The 18,057-nt window shown below is 42.3% G+C and overlaps 1 protein-coding gene across 1 annotated transcript in view; it reads right to left on the reverse strand.

Moving 5' to 3' along the window:
* LOC138638764 (cytochrome P450 2C14-like) overlaps positions 1-18,057 on the reverse strand; it is an 84,959-nt gene that overhangs the window by 45,751 nt on the left and 21,151 nt on the right. Inside the window, exons 3-4 of the mRNA XM_069728325.1 lie at positions 11,185-11,347; positions 4,921-5,070 (exon numbers count right to left, since the gene is read on the reverse strand). Coding sequence (XP_069584426.1) covers positions 4,921-5,070; positions 11,185-11,347 — 313 coding nt within the window. The remainder of the gene's footprint in view (positions 1-4,920; positions 5,071-11,184; positions 11,348-18,057) is intronic.

Raw genomic sequence — 18,057 nt, forward strand, 5'->3', positions numbered from 1 at the left:
GGAATGCTCAACACTAGTGACAAATCATACTAAGAGCCTGCAGGCTGTTCACAATAATTAATTCTCAGAAAAGTAATAATGAGTGTATGGCTTAGTCACGTCCAGATTAGAACACATGAAATATGTGTATATCCCACCGTGCGATCACTTTTAACTCCATGATAACCCAACACTCCTCGCTGCCAACAGCAATCCTATTTTTAACCCAATAAAAAAAATACCATAATCTGATTGGATGTAATTTTTCTTCTGAGGTTCACACTATCAGGGTGTTCCATCCCCTCTCCCTCGGAGTAGCAGCCATATGCAGGCCCCCAGGCTCAACCACCCGCTTCCTTTACCACTTTTATGCGTTGTGGTCACACTTCATGTCCTCAGAATTGACAACCCTTATCCTGGGAGACTTCATCAGCTCCAACTCCCCAACTGCATCCCAGCTTCAATCTCTAGGCAATTTTAGTGGCCTCTCACAACTTTCAAATTCTGAGACGCACAAAAAGGATAATACCCCTGATCTGGACTTTGTCCAGCTCAGTTCAATCTCTTACGTAGATGACTTACCTCTTACCCTTTGTCCCCCATGAAATTAGGAGTATAACCACAACTCAGACATTTTTAGGTGCTCCCTAAAACACATCTGTTTAGGGCGGCCTATCACATTCCCTAATCAAACTTGTGAGCCCCATCGGGGACAGTGATGATAATGTGTGCAAAACTGTAAAGCGCTGCGGAATATGTTAGCGCTATATAAAAATAAAGATTATTATTATTATATAGCTTATTCAATATTTTTCTGAACATAATTCACCATCAAACTAAACTGTGCCAAAAAGCTCATGCAGCCTTTATCTCCCCCCATTTCCTCAAGATGGTTGCACCATCATTGTAAATAAGCATGTGTAGTTGGTGTCACTCCCACCTCATTGTAGATTGTAAACTCTGAAAAGCAGGCTCGTCATTGTTTTTGCTTTAATTGTTTGATTATCTTAAACTAGGTATCTTTTGACTGTTTTATATGAACTGCTGACTTGTAAGGCTATTCGGACTGTGTTTGCGATATACAGTATAAATAAATAAAAATTAAAATTACATAAATAAAGGTTATTATTAGTGTTGAGCGATACCTTCCGATATTTGCAAGTATCGGTATCGGATGGTATCGGCCGATACCGGCAAAATATCAGATCTCGCCGAGACCGAGTTCTGATACCAATACAAGTCAATGGGACACAGATATCAGAATGTATCCTCGATGGTTCCCAGGGTCTGAAGGAGAGGAAACACTCCTTCAGGCCCTAGGATCCATATTAATGTAAAAAATAAAGAATAAAAATAAAAAATATGGCTATACTCACCCCTCCAAAGGACCCTGGCTGTCACCGCTGTAAGAGTCCGGTTCCGACCTTAAGAATGCTGTGAGTGAAGGACCTTCGATGATGTCGCGGTCACCTGACCGCTCACATGACCGCTCACCTGACCACGACGTCATCGAAGGTCCTTCACTCACAGCATTCTTAAGGACGGAGGTGGACACTTGCAGCGGTGACAGCCAGTATTCTTCGGAGGGGTGAGTATAGACATAATTTTTATTTTTATTCTTTATTTTTTACATTAATATGGATCCCAGGGCCTGAATGAGAGTTTCCGCCACCACCGCACACTCCGATACCGATTTCCGATATCACAAAAATATCGGATCTCGGTATTGGTATTCCGATACAGCAAGTATCGGCCGATACCCGATACTTGCAGTATCGGGATGCTCAACACTAGTTATTAGTAGTAAATTGAAGATGGTGAAGTTCAAGCTGTGAGCTTTGCCATGTGTAAGAGGACATCATTTTTTACGTGAGCACAACTACACAAATGAGGGTTTTCTGCTATGCTGACACAGGATGGAGTAGTGTGAACATGACGAGCTGCTGGACTGTGAGAGGTGCAGGTGTAGATGTTACTGTGGATTGAGAAAGATGGGATGTGCTTGGTATGTAGGATCAGTTCAAAATAGCAGGCATGTCCAATTCCGTATCAGCTGACAGGCTCTCTGTCACCCCACCTGTAGGGGTAAACAATTCAAGGTTCTTCGGCCGGAGACCTGTGTAGCAACTCTTGCCACAGTGAGGGAGGAGGAAGAATCAGAAGATGTGGTTGATGTGGTGGACGGTGGTTGGTGATGCCCGCTAGTCTGCATTTTAGCACAATGACATTCTCAGATTAACGCATGTTGATCGCGCATGTGCCAGTTCATGCATGTAGTTATGAAATTATTTCACTTTTTTTTAATCTACTAGGTCTTTTTTTTAGTTGACAGCTAACATGATTTTTAGATTTTTGACGGTCTGAAAAAAAGACCCAAGATAGGCAACTGCTGAACCACGAATGTTGCTGTCCACTGCCAGAGTTGGGGCTCAGGATGCATTGGTTGTTGTTGTTGCATAACTCAGTGTCTACATAACCTCCTCATCTTCCTACTCCTCTTCCTCCTAATCTGCTAGGCTACTCAGCAACATGCCTCTGGGTTTACACCTAGTGTGATCTACTACCTCATCGTCATCCTGTCTGTTCTCTCACTCCTCGCTCTGAGAGTCACCTTCCTCTTCCTGCCTTGAAAGCACAGTACAGTCCACGAGCGCAACAAGTATCAGAGTCTCGTCACAAATTGATCACCTTCACCCAATGGGGTTAATGTCTGTCAAAGAGGGTTTGGTTTATGCTGGACCAAACTTTGTCCAGCCATGGATCAAAGTGAGAAAAATATTGTCCAACAGTGCAGATAATTTCCTCCTCTTGACTCTGTGAATATTTAGAGTACACGTCCTATGCCCATGGCATACAATATGTGAAGAGATCTGCAGACTCAGTCATCAGTGGTTCCCAACCGTCAGTTGGGAGCTTGGAGAGTTGAGATGTGGAGGAAAAAAGGTTAATTGGGGTGCCACTACTGAGGACTGTACTGTGTGTTATGTTAAGATGGAGGAAGAGGAGCAGAGGCCACTTGATGCAGCGCTTGCCATCTACTGCAGCACATGTTCTTTCTGGTCCTCAGTTACAAAGTGTACCGTTGTATGGCTGCCAAAGAAAGGGAACGGAGTTGCCCGTCCAGTAACAGAACTTGTAAAAATGCTGCGCAATTGCTCACTGCAGCAAAACAAACTGACTTCTCAACCCTAATATCATACCTGTCTCCCAACCCTATACAACTATTCAATACTTTCAATTCTTTCATGAGTCCAACAGCTACCCCTCCCTCTCCTCTCATCTCAGCTGAATACTTTGCTTGACCACCTGTGAACTTGACACAATAACGTCCTACCTCATTCCATACTTTACCACAGTCTTAATCACAAGCCTAACCCACCTTTTCAACCTGTCACTAACAACTGGTGTCTTCCATCCTGATTGAAACATATCTCGATCACACCCATCCTCAAAAAGCCCATCCTTGACCCATCCTCTGTGTCTGGCTATCACCCCATATCATTTCTCCCCTATGCCTCCTAACTACTGGAGCAACACATCCATTTTGAACTGTCCTCCCACCTTTCTTCTTGCTCCCTCTTTGACTGCTTACAATCTAACTTTAGACTGCACCATTACACTGAAACTGCTCTGAGTAAAGTCACCAACGACCTACTAACCACCAAATGAAAGCAACGCAAGTTTGTCTTCCTCCTTCTCCTGGATCTGGCATCTGTCTTTGACACAGTGGACCATTTCCTCTTACTATAGACTTTCTTATCTGTTGAAATTACAGACTTGGCCCTTTGTTCGATCTCTTAATACCTAACAGACATTACATTCAGTGTCTCCCACTCACACGCCATCTCCTCATCTCACCCACTACGGTTCAGTTGTAGGGCCGGAAACTAAGCTTAGAGGGTGCACGCGTGCACTCCTTTCCTCTAAAAGGAACCACCCGCATCAACCTAAGGTATTCCCATTCTGTAGTTTTTCGACACCTTCTATTTAACGCTTCTCCTCCAATATGGAGGTGCATGAGCTACATTGGTTGATTGCTGCAGCGCTACAATTTGTACTGTGAGTGAATTAAGGCCACTTCCCTGGTGTCTGTTACTCATTTAATGTGTTTAGGCAACATTTGTAGTCATTATAAGGTGTTGTGCATGTGTCTGTTTTTGCCTCCCATTGACTTTATGGCGCTCGGCTATGTTCTGCGAATATTCAACGAATTAATCAGCAAATATTACAAATTCAGAGATTGTAATCCGAACAGAACATTGAAATATTTGCTAATCTCTGCTTATCAGAAGCTTTGAATCAGAAGGGTGGGGAGTGTCGTGGTGTTAGGTAGAGGAGGAGAGAGGGAAAAAAGAGGGGAAAAGGGGGGAAATGGAAGAGCAGAATTGGAGCGGATTAGGAAAAAGCTAGGCTATGGAATGGATCAAGAATAGATCAGGAACTTCTTTCTGTAACAGCAGCAGCAACACAGGAGTGACGGAACAGGCTTCAATAAGTCTGTAGTACCACAAGGCCCAGCAGAGCATGACAGAACAGCAGTGTGACCACTCTGCACACATCTGAAGCAGTAAGTGCAGATCAGTCATAGCAAGGTCAGATAGGGTCAGTACTCTCCGATTGTTGCGATCTAAGTCATCATCAGAATGCAACAATCAGAGCTGGTCCAGATGACACTGTCGTTTCAATGTTTCAGCCTATTATCGGTGCTGTTACAGCCTGGTGACACATTATAGATAGGATGTTTTCATACTTCTAAGGTGGGTAATTACTTATTAACCTTAACGAATGGATATGTCCAATCTCGTGAAAAGGTTAAAGGAGTCCAAATGGTCCCTTTATGATGAACTCTGTCAGAAGCTCTCAATTACCAATATTCTTGCTGCCATACATTGTTGTCATTAGCCCTCCATCATTACACTATTATAGAAATCATCCTCTCACCTCCATATGATTTCAGCTTCTGAACTAAACACCCGGCCTCCTCGATGATCTTGTCTTCTATGGTTCTCTTCCCCATTCCATAATCACGCAGTGTGGAGAGTGCAAATCTTCTCATGACTTTCCAGTTCTCTCCATTCGAAAAGACAACACCTGAATGCAATGAGTTCATTTTTGTAGTTCATTTTTTTCACATTTGATATTAGATACAAAGATATCCTGCATGGACAAGCATTTAGCTAAAAACAGAACCCCCAATTATGAGATGTCAATGAGTCTACAATGGACTGTCTGTCCATTCACCGTCAAACTTGGTCTAGTCACTTTTTGCGGCAACCACCTACACCTACCTACTACCAACTACTATTAATTATAGTGGGATCTCTCATTAATTATATTAATACATAATGCCTGATCGGAGATCTTTGTAGACAATCATGAAGAAAATGTTTTCTCTTTGCATAAAGAACCCCCTACATCACTAACAAAATCCACATCTGTCCTGAGAGTAGGGCTCCATTGCACCGTGTTTTTGGTGCAGAGTTGCAAATAAATCATATATGGTACAAATGTATAGAAAGTCTGGATATCTTTCCATTAACAGTGGCAAACCTCAGTAGCCTGATTTAAAGAGAGATGCATGTCCCATTGAAGAGATCTTGTGGATTTTCCATTAGTGTATGAGATGGGAAAACCTCTTAAACCCCTTCATGCCCATTTTCATTTTTGCTTTTCTATTTTTTTTGCTCCCCTTCTTCTGAGAGCCATAATTTTTTTTATTTTTCTGTCAATATAGCCATGTGAGGGCTTCATTTTTGCGGGATGAATTGTACTTTTGAAGTGCACCTTTAGTTTTACCATATATTGTACAGGAAAACAGGAAAAAAATTCCAAGTGTAGTGAAATTGCAAAAAAAAGTGCAATTCCACAATTGTTCTTTTTACCATGCTCACTAAATGCTAAAACTGACCTGCCATTATCATTCTCCAGGTCATTACGAGTTCGTAGATACCAAGCATATAGAGGTTTTTTTTATTCAAAAAGCCAAAAAAAATCAATTTAAAAAAAAAAAAATTGCGTCATTTTCCAAGACCCATAGCGTCTCCATTTCTTGTGATCTCGGGTTGGGTGAAGACTTTCTTTGCGTACCAAGCTGACATTTTTATTGATATAATTTCGGTGAAGATATGATTTTTTGATCTCCCATTATTACACTTTGATGCAATGTTGCTGCGACCAAAAACCTGCATTTCTGGAATTTTTACTTTTTTCTTGTTACGCCATTTACTGATCACTTCGGGCATTTCTAAATGTGGCAATACCAAATATATGTTTTTTTTATTGTTTTATTTTGAATTAAGAGAATGAGGGTTCATTTAAACTTTTATATTTTTCAATTTTTTTTATTTACATTTTTTTTCTTTTCTCTTGCTTTATTAGTCTCCATGGTAGACTAGAATCTGGAATCATCCAAAGGCTGGTGCTTCAGCCCCGATCTGTGTAGCTGAAATGCTCACTTGTTGTGAGTGCCAACCGCTGAGCGGCACTCATAGCAATCCAGCAATGACAACCCCAGACTCTGCTGCAGACCCCGGGTTGTCATGCCAACCCATTGGCGACTCGTGTTAATGTGACACGGGCACCGATGGGAGGGACTAATGACAAGCTTCTGGCATGATCATGTTAAATGTCGCTGTCAGAGATTGACAGCAGCATTTAACAGGTTAACAGCCATGGGTGGATTACGATTCCACCTACAGCTACTAGAGGCACATGTCAGCTGTTCAAATCAGCTGACATGTGCTGGGAAAGATGTGGTCTCAGTGCTGAAGCCCACATCAAAGGGGGAGATTAGACATGTGGCATAGATATACAGTGAATGTCATAAAGGGGTTAAAGAAAATGGCAGTGATGAGCGAGCGTGCTCGGCACTGCTTGTTAATTGATCGACCATTAGGGTCCACTATTGTTACTCGGCCAAGTATCAGGGGTTCTTGAGTGCAATGCTCAAGTCCCTGTCATGCATGTTTTTCAGCTGTTAGACAACTAATCATCATGCTTGGATTACCTGTAGCTAAGACCCCAGGTGACTTTAAGGTTACCGGAGTTCATAGCCATGAGTCTTCGGCAGCTGCCTGGTCCAGAAGCCATAAGGGTTCCTTTAAGGCAGGCTTTAGGGTTACTAGAGTTCCCAGTTGCTGAAACACTTGGAGGCTATGAACTAAGGTTACCAGAGCCTCTAGGTTTTCTAACAGGTAGGAACTCCAGTAACCTTAAAGTCTCATTTAAAGTCTCCCTTAAGGTCACTGGGCCTCATAGTTACTGGGTCACACTGAGTGCAGTCTGGCAGTCTGCATGGCCTGGCGGAAACTCTGTAGTATGTTTGACTGCCAGACTGCATGACACGGTGGCAGAACAATCATGCAGTCTGACTTACTACAGCTATTTTGCCAGGTCACGCAGATTGCTGTACTGCTGGTCACTGTGTTCGGTGAGACCCAGGCGGCTGTGATCTGATGCAACCTCACTGATGTTACTGAGGTTACATCAGATCATAGCCAGCTGGTCTCGCGGAGTGCCCAGAGGTGGCGGCTGTGAAAGCCTATGGAGTGTCGTTACGGCGCTCCATATGCTTCAGACATCATGGGACATTATGAGATTGTTGGACTACTTCGTAACTGAAGGGGATTTTTTAAATTAAATGGTAGAATGAGGGCATTTGTCGGGGGTATTTTGTGAATTTTTTTTTTCCTTGCTGGGTCAGTACTAACCCAAGGGATTGATGCCAGCCGTGAATTTTGACAAACCACAGCAGTCATCAATCCCAAATCCTATTACTCAGAATGCTATTGCATCGGGCAGAGCTGAGACAGCGCCCCAGAATTGGTGCATCTAATGTGATTTGTCAGTTCTGGGGCGGCTGCGGGCTGGTATTTTTAGGCTGGATGAGAGATGGTATTTTTTTTTCTTCTTTCTATTTTGCCTTACATACAAGTCATTATACAGAAAAGAATGTTTCCTAACATTTTTTTTCCTGTAAAAAACATTTTCTCTTTGGTTTTGCATGTAAAAATTGAGTAATGCTGTAAGAATATTGTTCTCAGAAGTAGCCTGGGAGTCAAAGATGCATCCAGTAGTCTTCCCCATGCTGTTTCCATTCCATTTGAGCTGTGTTTCCATCCATTTCAGAGATTTTCTGCCCCACTCAGAGCTCCTAGTAGCGTCTGCCCGAAATATTCTAGAGCTTCAAATTTACTTCCATTATGCTCATTACTCAAAATGCATCTGAGCATTATGATTTGCACAATTTGCGTAGCAAGCACCAAAGCATTTTAGCGCCCATTACCAGCAACTTTATAAAAATATTTGTAAAAGTCCTTAAATTATTCGTTGTTTTTCAAACGCTACCTTAGGCTATGTTCACATTTGCGTCTTTGGGCGCAGCGTCGTTGACGCAGCGCATAACGCATGTCAAACGCATACACAACGCAGCGTTTTTTGACGCATGCGTTGTTCTCTAAATTTAATGAAGATTCAAAACGCCCAAAACAGTGTCAAGACACTACATCACTTGCATTTAACTCAAAAAACGCATGCGTCGACCAACGCAGGTCAACGCAGGCACCTGCGCCCAATGCGTTTTACATTGACACTAATGTGATGTTCAGACGCATGTACGACGCAACTGCGTTGCATGCGTTGATTATCGAAAATGTGACGCAGGAAAAGTGCTACATGTAGCGTCGTACGCGCCCTGTCTGGTGCGCCAAACTGACGCATGCGTCGTACAACGCATCAAAACGCATAGCGGCGCATGTCCATGCGCCCCCAATGTTAAAGATAGGGGTGCATGACGCATGCGTCGGTATGCGATGACAACACTGCGCCCAAAGACGCAAATATGAACATAGCCTTAGCTACTCAATATATGACCCCAGCTGACCATTTGTGGACTGAATAAACAGCAGAGAGCCCCAGCGCCAGTGATCTTGTGATTTACCAATGTGACCACTTTCTCAGCTTTCCCCAGCTGTATCCTTTTCTGCATAGACGGCTAATACTTTTACTGTTTGGAGTCTGTGCGGTTGAGAATGCCGCACGAAACATCAAAATAATTGGTAACAAGAATAACGCACACGACCACCGCCATCTTGTACGCTGTGGAAGTGGTTGCTTTGGCTTTATTCTGTTTACTTAGTCTACAGATGGGTCAAAGTACGAGGACTGAGGAGCTTTACATTTCTGTGTCCCAATAAGCAGTTCAGTGGCTTTGACTACATATTTTGATAGATTGGCTAGCCTTTCTACAATTTTCACAAGTGCTATTTATCTTATAGGAGATATGTTTTTAACATAATTTTCTATAGTAAATAATCTGCAATTAAATAAATATATATACAGTGGGGCAAAAAAGTATTTAGTCAGTCAGCAATAGTGCAAGTTCCACCACTTAAAAAGATGAGAGGCATCTGTAATTTACATCATAGGTAGACCTCAACTATGGGAGACAAACTGAGAAAAAAAAATCCAGAAAATCACATTGTCTGTTTTTTTAACATTTTATTTGCATATTATGGTGGAAAATAAGTATTTGGTCAGAAACAAAATTTCATCTCAATACTTTGTAATATATCCTTTGTTGGCAATGACAGAGGTCAAACGTTTTCTGTAAGTCTTCACAAGGTTGCCACACACTGTTGTTGGTATGTTGGCCCATTCCTCCATGCAGATCTCCTCTAGAGCAGTGATGTTTTTGGCTTTTCACTTGGCAACACGGACTTTCAACTCCCTCCAAAGGTTTTCTATAGGGTTGAGATCTGGAGACTGGCTAGGCCACTCCAGGACCTTGAAATGCTTCTTACGAAGCCACTCTTTCGTTGCCCTGGCGGTGTGCTTTGGATCATTGTCATGTTGAAAGACCCAGTCACGTTTCATCTTCAATGCCCTTGCTGATGGAAGGAGGTTTGCACTCAAAATCTCACGATACATGGCCCCATTCATTCTTTCATGTACCCGGATCAGTCGTCCTGGCCCCTTTGCAGAGAAACAGCCCCAAAGCATGATGTTTCCACCACCATGCTTTACAGTAGGTATGGTGTTTGATGGATGCAACTCAGTATTCTTTTTCCTCCAAACACGACAAGTTGTGTTTCTACCAAACAGTTCCAGTTTGGTTTCATCAGACCATAGGACATTCTCCCAAAACTCCTCTGGATCATCCAAATGCTCTCTAGCAAACTTCAGACGGGCCCGGACATGTACTGGCTTAAGCAGTGGGACACGTCTGGCACTGCAGGATCTGAGTCCATGGTGGCGTAGTGTGTTACTTATGGTAGGCCTTGTTACATTGGTCCCAGCTCTCTGCAGTTCATTCACTAGGTCCCCCCGCGTGGTTCTGGGATTTTTGCTCACCGTTCTTGTGATCATTCTGACCCCACGGGGTGGGATTTTGCGTGGAGCCCCAGATCGAGGGAGATTATCAGTGGTCTTGTATGTCTTCCATTTTCTAATTATTGCTCCCACTGTTGATTTCTTCACTCCAAGCTGGTTGGCTATTGCAGATTCAGTCTTCCCAGCCTGGTGCAGGGCTACAATTTTGTTTCTGGTGTCCTTTGACAGCTCTTTGGTCTTCACCATAGTGGAGTTTGGAGTCAGACTGTTTGAGGGTGTGCACAGGTGTCTTTTTATACTGATAACAAGTTTAAACAGGTGCCATTACTACAGGTAATGAGTGGAGGAAAGAGGAGACTCTTAAAGAAGAAGTTACAGGTCTGTGAGAGCCAGAAATCTTGATTGTTTGTTTCTGACCAAATACTTATTTTCCACCATAATATGCAAAAAAAATGATAAAAAAACAGACAATGTGATTTTCTGGATTTTTTTTTCTCAGTTTGTCTCCCATAGTTGAGGTCTACCTATGATGTAAATTACAGGCGCCTCTCATCTTTTTAAGTGGTGGAACTTGCACTATTGCTGACTGACTAAATACTTTTTTGCCCCACTGTATATACTGTTTATATAGGATAAAATAAAACAACTTTCTAGAGAAGCTGTTTGGGAAGCCGTCAGCACCTCTTGACCGTGAATAAATATCGGGCACTCCCTAATTCTGTTACATTTCTTAGATGCCGTAGTTGCTATTGCCTGTGGCACTAAATGTGTGATTACAGGTGTTTTAGAGCTTCTGGCATAGGCACAGCTCCATAACTTATCTTCTTTTTTTTTTTTGAGGGATGACAAGACAACATTTAAGGAAATCCTGCTTACCATCATTGTTTACTAATTTTGCTATCATAGGAGAGAAGGGTCTGTCAGCAAATACATCACCATGGGCATTGAGCGCATCCTTGACAGTTTCATAACCACATAGCACGACTGATTTGGTCATGCCTATCTGGACACTGAAGATCGGACCATACGTCTTAGAAAGCTGTGGACACAAGATAAGCGATGATTAACTCTGTTCTCCTACTCTTGACAGGTTCATTAAAAAAATAAATGCTTCTATCCCATATGCAGCTCCCATTCTGGAGCACCTAACATTAGAAAAGCGACTTGTGGCTCGTAACATCCGGTAGGCAATTTATTCTTACAAAATGAAGTTCTAGATGCAACAAACGGGTGAATATGTGTTTACAGAATCAGAAAAGCCAACAGGTTACAGGTTCGCCAAATTAGCTTTATACAAGTAAAGAATGTCTTAGCTAAAATGCAGTAGCTCAAATTTCAGAAACAGAGCTCCAAAGATTAAATAGTTTAATGAGAATCTGTTCTAAAAAAAAAAAACGTAATTATTAAACCACTGCAGGCATGCTATATGGTTCATAAATGTCTTACTAGCTGAAAGGGAAGGGAAAGGGGTGTATACCTATTTGCTGGTTGAAAATCAATTAGCTTGAGAGAGGTGTCAAGAAAATTAGGAGTTAACATCCCTCCTCTAATGTAACTACTGCGAACACTTGGCCAGGGTTTGGGAAGGCATTGGTAGCTGAGCTTTCTGAAAACCAGCTGTACACTGTGAAAGAGTAAAGCTATAACAGCAAAAATTGTATAGCAGATAAAAGAAGCAAGTCAATTGCAAATGTTTATTTTCATGCTGTCTAAATAATTAATAAACTTGAGAATAATTAACTTGAGAATACTCCTATAGAAGGAGCAACCATGAATGGTGTCTGTGATTATTATTGTGGATATTTGCTGAGCTGCACTGTTCAGAAGACAGACTTGTGTGAAGGAAGTGCTGCTGAGGTGTTTACCAGCAAACTGTTGCTAGTGTATACTTGTATACAAACCATCAATCTCAGTTCAAGCCTGCGGCTGCTTAAAGAGGCTCATTATTTATCAAGCTTGTAGCCACCCAGTAAGTAAAATTGACTTGAACTGTTGCTCATGTATATCTCCATACTTTTCATTAGCCTTCAATGTATATACCCTTATGGTTGTCCTTTAAAGGGAACCATCACCACAAAAATGCAGTCCAATCTGAAGGCAGCATGTTATAGATCAGGAGGAGTTCAGCAAATTGATACATAGTTTTGTGGGGAAATATTCAGTCTGAGTTTTGATCATTTATACCTCTGCTCATTCTTTTTCACTGGATTTTGGTCCAGTGGGAGGTCCTCTCGGTAACTGTTATCTCTGGACTAAAAATGCCCAAAAAAGAGCAGCGGTGAAAACGATTAAAGCAAAAGTTATACTGAATCTTTTCTCACAATACTATATTTAAATCGTTTCAGCTCTCTCTGCTCTATAACATTGCGCCTGCAAATTGTTCATCATCTTCATGGTTTCGTGTATAGAGCCATCATATTCTGCAGCTCTTTCCATATATTATCATCACTGTCCCCAATGGGGCTGACATCTACATTCCTTTTCGGTATGTGTTTGACTTGTGGAAGGAGACTGGAGAACCCGGAGGAAACTTATGCAAATGCTGGGAGAACATACAAACTCCTGGCAGATGTTGTCCTTGATGGGATTTCAACCTAGGACCCCAGTGCTACAAAGCAACAGTGATAACTAGGGTTGAGCGAAACGGGTCGAACATTTTCAAAAGTCGCCGACTTTTGGCTAAGTCGGGGTTTCATGAAACCCGATCCGACCCCTGTGCGGGGTCGGCCATGCGGTACGCGACTTTCGCGCCAAAGTCGCGTTTCAATGACGCGAAAAGCGCCATTTCTCAGCCAATGAAGGTAAACGCAGAGTGTGGGCAGCGTGATGACATAGGTCCTGGTCCCCACCATCTTAGAGAAGGGCATTGCAGTGATTGGCTTGCTGTCTGCGACGTCACAGGGGCTATAAAGAGGCGTTCCCGCCGACCGCCATCTTACTGCTGCTGATCTGAGCTTAGGGAGAGGTTGCTGCCGCTTTGTCAGAAGCAGGGATAGCGTTAGGCAGGATCCATTAACCACAAAACCGCTTGTGCTGCAGCGATTTGCACTGTCCAACACCACCCTCGGTGTGCAGGGACAGTGGAAGTTTTTTTTTTTTTTTTTTTCCCCTCAGCGCTGTAGCTCATTGGGCTGCCCTAGAAGGCTCCCTGATAGCTGCATTGCTGTGTGTACGCCGCTGTGCAAACCAACTGCTTTTTTCAAAGCACAAATCCTCTTGTTCCTTCCTTTCTGCACAGCTATCTTTTTTGTTTGTCCACACTTTTTATTTCATTTGTGCATCAGTCCACTCCTTATTGCTGCCTGCCATACCTGGCTGAGATTACTGCAGGCAGGGAGATAGTAGCTGCCTGCCATACCTGGCTGAGATTACTGCAGGCAGGGAGATAGTAATTGTAGGACATTCCCTGTTTTTTTTTTTTTTTTTTTTTTGGTGGGAGATTAAGATTGGCAATTTGGCATTTCTGCTAGAGTGCCATCCCTGTGTGTGCCATCTCTCTCACATAGTGGGCCATAGAAAGCCTTTTCATTTTTCTGTATTTTTTTTTGTGGGGTGTATAAATTCTCCCTGATAAAAATACAGTGGGAGATTAATATTGGCCTTTGGGCTTGTGTGCCAGTCCTGAGTGTGCCATCTCTCTCACAAATAGTGGGCCATAGAAAGCCTATTTATTTTTTTTTTTGGTTTTATAAATTCTCCCTGAAAAAAAGGGAGATTAATATTGGCCTCTGGGCTTGTGTGCCAGTCCTGAGCGTGCCATCTGTGCCAGCCCTGAGCGTGCCATCTCTCTCACAAATAGTGGGCCATAGAAAGCCTATTTAATTTTTTTTTTTGTTTTATAAATTTTCCCTGAAAAAAGGGAGATTAATATTGGCCTCTGGGCTTGTGTGCCAGTTGTGAGCGTGCCATCTGTGCCAGTCCTGAGCGTGCCATCTCTCTCACAAATAGTGGGCCATAGAAAGCCTATTTAAATATTTTTTTGGTTTTATAAATTCTCCCAGAAAAAAAGGGAGATTAATATTGGCCTCTGGGCTTGTGTGCCAGTCCTGAGCGTGCCATCTGTGCCAGCCAGCCCTGAGCGTGCCATCTCTCTCACAAATAGTGGGCCATAGAAAGCCTATTTAATTTTTTTTTTTGTTTTATCAATTTTCCCTGAAAAAAGGGAGATTAATATTGGCCTCTGGGCTTGTGTGCCAGTTGTGAGCGTGCCATCTGTGCCAGTCCTGAGCGTGCCATCTCTCTCACAAATAGTGGGCCATAGAAAGCCTATTTAAATATTTTTTTGGTTTTATAAATTCTCCCAGAAAAAAAGGGAGATTAATATTGGCCTCTGGGCTTGTGTGCCAGTCCTGAGCGTGCCATCTGTGCCAGCCAGCCCTGAGCGTGCCATCTCTCTCACAAATAGTGGGCCATAGAAAGCCTATTTAATTTTTTTTTTTGTTTTATCAATTTTCCCTGAAAAAAGGGAGATTAATATTGGCCTCTGGGCTTGTGTGCCAGTTGTGAGCGTGCCATCTGTGCCAGTCCTGAGCGTGCCATCTCTCTCACAAATAGTGGGCCATAGAAAGCCTATTTAAATATTTTTTTGGTTTTATAAATTCTCCCAGAAAAAAAGGGAGATTAATATTGGCCTCTGGGCTTCTGTGCCAGTCCTGAGCGTGCCATCTGTGCCAGTCCTGAGCGTCCCATCTCTCTCACAAATAGTGGGCCATAGAAAGCCTATTTTATTTTTTTTTTGGGTTTTAGAAATTCTCCCTGAAAAAAGGGAGATTAATATTGGCCTCTGGGCTTGTGTGCCAGTTGTGAGCGTGCCATCTGTGCCAGTCCTGAGCGTGCCATCTCTCTCACAAATAGTGGGCCATAGAAAGCCTATTTAAATATTTTTTTGGTTTTATAAATTCTCCCAGAAAAAAAGGGAGATTAATATTGGCCTCTGGGCTTCTGTGCCAGTCCTGAGCGTGCCATCTGTGCCAGTCCTGAGCGTCCCATCTCTCTCACAAATAGTGGGCCATAGAAAGCCTATTTTATTTTTTTTTTGGGTTTCAGAAATTCTCCCTGGAAAAAAAAAGGGAGATTAATATTGCCCTTTGGGCTTGTGTGCCAGTACTAAGCGTTCCATCTCTCTCTCTCTCTCAGTCAGTGGGCCATAGAACGCATATTTTTGGTTTTATTTGTTTTCTAAATTCTCCCTGAAAAAATCATTTTATTTTATTTGGTTTCTAAATTCTTCCTGATAAAATCATATTTTTTTTATTATTTTTATTTCTAAAGTCTCCCTGAAAAAAAAAAAAAAAAAACAACCAAAAAAACAGTGGGAGATTAATATTGGCCTTTCTGCTTGTGTGCCAGTCTTGACTCCTGGGTGTGCCATCTCTCTCTCTCTCTCTCTCTCTCTCTCTCTCTCTCTCCAATTGTGGTCCATAGAAAGCCTATATTTTTTTTCCTTGATTTGGGTTCTAAAATCTACCAGAGAAAATAACTACATCAATCATTGGTAGAAAAATATTGGCCTCTGGGTTTGTGTGCCACTCCTGACTCCTGTGTGCGTCATCTCTCAGTCAGTGGGCCATAGAACGCCTATTTTTGGTTTTATTTGTTTTCTAAATTCTCCCTGAAAAAATCATTTTATTTTATTTGGTTTCTAAATTCTTCCTGATAAAATCATATTTTTTTTATTATTTTTTTTTCTAAAGTCTCCCTGAAAAAAAAAAAAAAAAACAGTGGGAGATTAATATTGGCCTTTCTGCTTGTGTGCCAGTCTTGACTCCTGGGTGCGTCATCTCTCAGTCAGTGGGCCATAGAACGCCTATTTTTGGTTTTATTTGTTTTATAAATTCTCCCTGAAAAAATCATTTTATTTTATTTGGTTTCTAAATTCTTCCTGATAAAATCATATTTTTTTTATTATTTTTTTTTCTAAAGTCTCCCTGAAAAAAAAAAAAAAAAAACAACCAAAAAAAACAGTGGGAGATTAATATTGGCCTTTCTGCTTGTGTGCCAGTCTTGACTCCTGGGTGCGTCATCTCTCAGTCAGTGGGCCATAGAACGCCTATTTTTGGTTTTATTTGTTTTATAAATTCTCCCTGAAAAAATCATTTTATTTTATTTGGTTTCTAAATTCTTCCTGATAAAATCATATTTTTTTTATTATTTTTTTTTCTAAAGTCTCCCTGAAAAAAAACAAAAAAAAAAAAAACAAAAAAAAAACAGTGGGAGATTAATATTGGCCTTTCTGCTTGTGTGCCAGTCTTGACTCCTGGGTGTGCCATCTCTCTCTCTCTCTCTCTCCAATTGTGGTCCATAGAAAGCCTACATTTTTTTTCCTTGATTTGGGTTCCAAAATCTACCAGAGAAAATAACTCCATCAATCATTGGTAGAAAAATATTGGCCTCTGGGCTTGTGTGCCACTCCTGATTCCTGTGTGCGTCATCTCTCACTCAGTGGCCCATAGAAAGCATATAGTTTGTTACATTTGTTTTCTAAATTCTCCCTGCAAAAATCTATTTTTTTTTTTTTGGGGGGTTTCTAAAGTGTTCCTGAAAAAAATAAAAATAAAAAAAAAATAATAGTGTGACATTAATATTAACATTTGTGCTTCAGTGACAGTCCTGCGTGTGGGGCATCTCTCTAATTTGCAGCCACCAAAAAAAGAGTGTGTAACATTGGGCCTGATTTTCGCTGTGGTCTCACCAACCTGTAAAGGGGTAGCTAAATCATACTGAAGTTATAGCTCACCGTGTAAGTTGTGTGACTGCAACAAATAACGTTAGTTTGGTTACGTTTTTAAAACAATGAGGAAGTCTAGTGGAAGAGGTCGTGGCCGGGGGCGTTCATTGTCAGCTGGTAATGAGGGTAGTGGTAGTGGTGGAGCATCAGGTGGTCGTGGGGGAAAAAATATTGCACCTAAGTCTGGAGCTGTGGAGCCAGGTTCGTCGTCCGGCTACACAAGGCCTCGAACGCTCCCTTTTCTGGGATTAGGAAAACCGCTTTTAAAGCCGGAGCAGCAAGAGCAAGTTTTGGCTTATCTTGCTGACTCAGCCTCTAGCTCTTTTGCCTCATCTCGTGAAACTGGTAAAAGTAAAAGCAGCGCGTCGTTAGTGGATGTTCACGGTCAGGGACAAGTCACTTCCTTGTCCTCTTCAGCAAAAACAACAACAGAGAAGAATGCAGCAGGCGACACAACGGGTTACTCCATGGAGCTCTTTACACATACCGTCCCTGGCTTAGAAAGTGAAGCAGTTAACAGTCCATGCCCATTACAAATTGAATCTGACATGGAGTGCACTGACGCACAGCCACAGCCAGACTACTATGCTGGTCCTTTGACTCAGACCACAACATTGCCCTCGCAGGGTGCTGATCAAGAATCAGACCCTGATGAGACTATGTTGCCCCATCACGAACGCTATACCACCGAACGACACGGTGACACAGACGAAGTTGCGCAGGAGGTACAAGAAGAGTTATTAGATGACCCAGTTCTTGACCCCGATTGGCAGCCATTGGGGGAACAGGGTGCAGGCGGCAGCAGTTCTGAAGCAGAGGAGGAGGAGGGGCCGCAGCAGGCATCAACATCGCCACAGGTTCCATCTGCCGGGCCCGTATCTTGCCCAAAACGCGTGGCAAAGCCAAAACCTGGTGGAGGACAGCGTGGCCATCCGGTTAAAGCTCAGTCTGCAATGCCTGAAAAGGTATCCGATGCTAGAAAGAGTGCAGTCTGGCATTTTTTTAAACAACATCCAATTGAT

This window comes from Ranitomeya imitator, chromosome 5 (assembly GCF_032444005.1).
Source record: "Ranitomeya imitator isolate aRanImi1 chromosome 5, aRanImi1.pri, whole genome shotgun sequence".
Taxonomy (NCBI): domain Eukaryota; kingdom Metazoa; phylum Chordata; class Amphibia; order Anura; family Dendrobatidae; genus Ranitomeya; species Ranitomeya imitator.